Raw genomic sequence first — 5,765 nt, 5'->3', positions numbered from 1 at the left:
CTCGGAGGGTGATTCCTGGCAGGGGGAGCACCACTTTGCTGTAATCAAAGTGCACAGGATAAACAGGCAGTGCTGCTGGCTTCGAAACACTCACTCACCTGCTTCTCATGCTGACCGGCCATTTCTAGTGCACTAGTCTTACCTGTGCACACAACCTGTTCCTCATTGAATTACTGACACTACTAGTCAGGCTCTCTGTCTTGCAGCCCTGCATGACATGTCTGGCTCAGGCCTGCTCCCCAGGTGTTAAGTACCAGTGCTTTAAGCACATGGGGCTGGAATATAAAATATTCAAGAGAATTAACAGCAGAGGACTAGCTTGAATTGATGCTGACATCTGTGCACAGGGGTAAGTCTGCAACTCTCAGCAAGACTTGCAAGACCCCCCTGCTCCTAGTGTGCCAGGTCCTTCCAGAGATCACTCAGGCTTCAGTCTCAAATGTTCAAGTCCTTCCAGCAAGCTTGGCCCTTATGTTTATCAGTCAAGAAGAAAATAGCAAAAGTAATCCTACTGCTGCACATTCGCTACACAGAAACTACCACACGCTCCTACAGTGTCTTCACCAGTGTAAGTCAGTCTGAAGCTACTGAAAACTTGGTGTTTGTCACTCAGCCTTGCAAGAAAGCATCTCTCTCCTCTTAGCATATTCAGAGTACAAACAGCAGCAAGTGCATCTCCAGGTATGAACCTAATTTGATCCTGCGGATCAAATATAAACATGCGGATTACAGGGAAGATAATCAGGTTGTTGCCAATAGAGAAGCAGAAACTGAGATGGTCCTCCTCCAAGGGAAGGGAGCAGCACGTCCCGCTCCTTGCAGGAATTAATTTTCCCTCTTTGCATGGAGCAACAGGCGACCTCTGAAGAAACATCTAAATCCCGATGGACCCTCCTCTAGGTGCAGCACTGCAGTTCCCAGCTGAGCATGAAGGAGTCCTTCAGCAGTAGCAACAGGCACTTGCTTTCTTGACCATGGTCCCATGCTTCTGGCTTAGCACATACACCCATTTCACCCACTGAACCATGGCAGCTGGCTCGGTGGACACTTGCTGTCTATGCCCAGACTCCATGCTCTTTCAAAGGATGGACAAGTAGCACATCAAGGGACTTGACTGACCTGGCTACCAAAACTGCTCGAGATGTCAGCATATCAGGGACAAGTGGCCTCAGCACGGCAAAGAGCACAGGCTAGGCACCGGCACCGCCCTGCCCATTTTTGTAGGATGGTACATTCTGGCTGAACATGAGCCGGCAGTGTGCCCAGGTGGCCAAGAAGGCCAATGGCATCCTGGCCTGTATCAGAAATAGTGTGGCCAGCAGGAGCAGGGAAGTGATCGTGCCCCTGTACTCGGCACTGGTGAGGCCGCACCTCGAATACTGTGTTCAGTTTTGGGCCCCTCACTACAAGAAGGACGTCGAGGTGCTGGAGCGTGTCCAGAGAAGGGCAACGAGGCTGGGGAGGGGTCTGGAGAACAAGTCTGATGAGGAGCAGCTGAGGGAACTGGGGTTGTTTAGCCTGGAGAAAAGGAGGCTGAGGGGAGACCTCATCGCTCTCTACAACCACCTGAAAGGAGGCTGTAGCTAGGTGGGTGTTGGTCTCTTCTCCCAAGTAACAAGCGAAAGGACGAGAGGAAATGGCCTCAAGTTGTGCCAGGGGAGGTTTAGGTTGGATGTGAGGAAAAATTTCTTTACTAAAAGAGTAGTTAAACATTGGAACAGGCTGCCCAGGGAAGGGGTTGAGGCACCCTCCCTGGAGGGATTTAAAAGACGGGTAGATGAGGCGCTGAGGGACATGGTTTAGTGGGCATGGGGGTGTTGGGTCGACGGTTGGACTCGATGATCTTAGAGGTCTCTTCCAACCTTAATGATTCTATGATTCTACACAAGGCTGGAGCCAGGTGGGTCCACGCTGGCGGTCCTGGGAATCCCCACTCTCCTGGGAGACGGTTTCCATAACAAGATTTGGAGGGGGTTGGCAGCCCATAGGCTGGGAGCACTAACCAGAGGTGCCCACACGTGGTGAAAAAGGGAAGAACAGACAGTTGTGCCCCTGATGGAAGTAGACACCTGAAGGGGAGTAGCCCTCTATTTCTCTTGCATATAACAGGTGGACCGTACATAGGCTTCATCTGGTGGATCAAGGAGGGCCTGAGACAGGGGTCACAATACAGCGGTGAAGGTTATCATGTATAAACAAAATGATCCTTTCTTAAGATTAGCGTGCAACATAAATGTTCCCAGTAGCACTGGTATTGATGGCTTCAAGGAAGGAGGTGTGAGATCACTTGCCATGGGTACATCCTGATCAGTAAGTGGCTGGCTTATGCTGTCATGCACATTATTATATTTTTTGAACCTAATTTGCAGTCTCTACTGCACTACTATGCCACTCCATCAGCATGCTCAGATATTAGCGAGAAATAAACTTATAAAAGCCTTATATCTGTTGTTCTTCTGTTCTTCCAAGATTAAACAGGAACTTACATATGCGATACAAGGTGAGGGGTGGACTTATATAGCCATTACATGTGAAAATGCTGTTGCAACAGACATAGATTGGCATTCAGGAACCGGCTGAGCTTCCTTTTCCAAAATAAACACTTAGATTTTACTGAATTATGGTTTAATTTCATAATCTACTGTTGCTATGTCTGTACAACATTGTACAAAACATAATCAAAAAGAACATTTCAGTCCCACGTAAATGTCTGACTGGCTGTCTGAGGATCGAGTGGCTTTGAGTCTTTGATCTAGACTCTCCTCTCTTCCAGATGCCGTCATCAAAGTACCTTTGGTGGTAAGGCTACAATGCTATACGTTCGTACAGTCATCATAACATTTTTGCTTTCCAGTCTCCTTCTCTGCTCAGTGATGGAATCCCCCAGCCATGGCAGAGGATCTCTGGTGGTACCTCATATTTCTGGTCAAACATGAAAGATTTTTAACCTCTTTTTGCATTAGGCAAAAACATTCTAGCGATGTCATGAGGAAAGGGCAGTTATGTTTCAAAGGTGATACTGATGGGGTAATTTAGGACTGATACATCCTTTTTTATAGCACTTGCTACAGTAGGTTTTTTTAAGTACAGCATTGATCTGCTCACACTAATACAACTGGTTCTAGGTTTCCATTCATTCCCATCAATGCATTTTCACTGTGAGTAGCACTACCCCATGTTAGCCTAGTCTGAGAATTTATCTCTTGCCCCGATAAAACTAGCAGGCGGATACTCTTTTCAACTTAGAGGTTAAGGGAAATAATATACTTAGCTGCTACTGGTAGTGGAATACATGCAGAACTGCTTCTACCAGAATTAGGAAACCTGCTGAGAATTACATGGAATCTAAAATGATTGCTTTGGATTAGAAAACCACACGCTAAAAGGCCAGCTTCAAAGATCTCTGGTGTGAAGAAATATTCTTGTTGTAGCCTGACAGCAGTTGAGTGGTGTGGCAGAATGATCTCTCACGCCTGTGTTCTCCATGGAAAGTTTCAATTTGGCCAATTATTTTTCCTCTCATCTTCTGTGTTCCTGAAGCTTCTTATTTGTGTATCAAAGGTCTAAGTGGAAAGCCATGATCATTACAAAAAGATACAATTCTCTTAAAGCTTTTTTCCCCATTTTGACTACAATGCAGCATCATGTTCAAAATGCAACTACTGGATCTGAAAAATAAAACACTCAGACTATAATGCACATCTGAAAATAAATACATAGCCTTCGTATAGAGCCAGTTCTCAGTGAAAACCTTCTCATTTGCATAGTAGTGCAGAGATGTTCTCAGGAAGGTCATGCTACAGGGTGGAGTCTGAAAATAAGAGAAAGAGAGAAGTAGCTCAGTATTGTAATGAGGGAGATGGTAGTCTGTAAGGTATACCAGGAGGGGGACCCAAAATGTTACAGGACCAAAAAGACCAATGTCTGCAAAAGGATTACAGGGATTCAACTGACCCATTTCTTCACTCATATAATCCCAACAAGGTATTCTGAATTGCATTAAAAGGAAAATATTTGACTCAAAGTAAAAGATATTTCATAATAAACTGAGTAAAATTGCCAACGATATTTATCCTTAAGTATATCCACCGTGCATCTATCCTCAGTCAGCTACACTGATTCTCTATTCACATCAGGATCCCCAATGACCCTGTTTAACTCATACCACGTTCCTCTCTTTCCTCCCTTCTCATTGCCTTCGGCCACCTAACACCAGCTTTTTCCTCACTGCTTCATCTAACCTTGCACTTCTTGCAGGATCTTCTATTCTGTAGCTCCTGCACTGTAGAAAAATCTAACCTAGATATTATCTTATTAAATGAAAATGGGCTATTTCTTTCTGAAAGATTTGCTCAAGGTCAACCAAAACATCCGGCTCATGTAGAAATCAAGTGTTTTTCTCATGTCTGCCTTTTAATTCCTATTTCTGTTTCATGCTTGATCACTAGTAGCTTAATTAAAAATTCAATAAAGCAGTCCAAATATACGCTGCCTTATAGGAGATTGCTCGTCAGTAAATAAAGCTGTATGGCTACCATTTATAAGGCATCTTGACAGCAATGACATATCTTGACATCACATGACGAAGAGAAACATTAAAGATTGTTACCTTTAATAGTGAGGAAGGCTTTGCTTGATGCACGGCCCAATTCATTGGTGGCTTCTACCATATATTCTCCTTCATCATGTTTTGTGACACCTAGGACAACCAGGGAGCAGACACCGAAGTCGTTTGTGCAAAAATAGGTACCATCATTGGAGAGGTCGCTATTGTCCTTGTACCACGTGATCTTTGGAGGTGGATGGCCTCCAACAGCACAGCTCATACGGCACTCGCTCCCAGTAGTCACCACATGAGGCTTCAATGGGACGAGGAATCTCGGGGGCTGGTTTTGATTAACTCTCCTGTATTTCTGTGGTTTGACTTGAAATTCAGCTGTAAAAAGAACAGCAACATACAAACACACACTGAGATACTGCTTCACAGCAATAGAGCTCAGGGTTTAAAGGACTGGTTTTCAATCATGACACTTGGTTGTGCAAAATGTCTGGCATTCTGCACTGCAAATTGCCAGAGATCCCATGCACCTAGGGATTGTAATCTGTGTTTCTTCTCAAATTAGCCAGAATTTAATTTTGAAGTCAGAAACTTTGGTTTCTGCAAAACTTAAGCCTTAGATTTTGCTGGGAATTAATTTTGTGGTGAATTACATGATATAATGGCTGGAAATAAAGGATCTATCTGCACAATGTCCATGCAGAAAGGACAAGCCTTCCCTGCCAAACTGGAATTTCTTAGGGTATCTCTATGCATTCTTGTTCTGGGCAACTAAATGTTCACAGGAGGAGAGACCCATTTCAGGATGGTGTGTTAGAAACAATAAAAGAAACAAAGCATGACAACACACGGCTAACTATTTGTAAAAGCTGTTTTACCCTTTGGTTTTCCAATTCTCCAAGGCTGCACACTTTCAGATGGACCACTGGCTCCCAAGTTATTTTTTGCCACAACCCTAAAGTAGTAGTCCCGGCCTGGGATCAGTTTGGTGAATGTGAACTTGTTGGTGTAGATCAGGTCACCCACCACGTGCCACAAGCCCTTCTGTGATTCACGTTTCAGGACTGTGTAGTAGAGGTTATTTTCCCATTTCTCAGATGCTGATGGCTCCCAGGTTACTGTCACTGTATTTGGCACATTCTCTTCCAATTGAATAGGTCCAGGCGATTGTGGGATATCTGTCAGATGAAGGCAAATAATATAAAAA

At 44.4% G+C, this 5,765-nt stretch overlaps 1 protein-coding gene across 1 annotated transcript in view; it reads right to left on the bottom strand.

Annotated features, from left to right (window-relative positions):
• Positions 1-2,613: 2,613 nt before the first annotated feature.
• Positions 2,614-5,765, bottom strand: part of IGFN1 (immunoglobulin-like and fibronectin type III domain containing 1) — a 13,373-nt gene continuing 10,221 nt past the window's right edge. Inside the window, exons 11-13 of the mRNA XM_009320351.1 lie at positions 5,437-5,736; positions 4,610-4,936; positions 2,614-3,811 (exon numbers count right to left, since the gene is read on the bottom strand). Of these exons, the coding sequence (XP_009318626.1) occupies positions 3,798-3,811; positions 4,610-4,936; positions 5,437-5,736 (641 nt within the window). The 3' untranslated portion in view covers positions 2,614-3,797. The remainder of the gene's footprint in view (positions 3,812-4,609; positions 4,937-5,436; positions 5,737-5,765) is intronic.

Source organism: Pygoscelis adeliae, unplaced genomic scaffold (genome assembly GCF_000699105.1).
Source record: "Pygoscelis adeliae isolate BGI_AS28 unplaced genomic scaffold, ASM69910v1 Scaffold343, whole genome shotgun sequence".
NCBI classification, from domain to species: domain Eukaryota; kingdom Metazoa; phylum Chordata; class Aves; order Sphenisciformes; family Spheniscidae; genus Pygoscelis; species Pygoscelis adeliae.
Note: the sequence above shows the minus strand (reverse complement) of the source record. Positions and strands in the feature narration are given on the sequence as shown.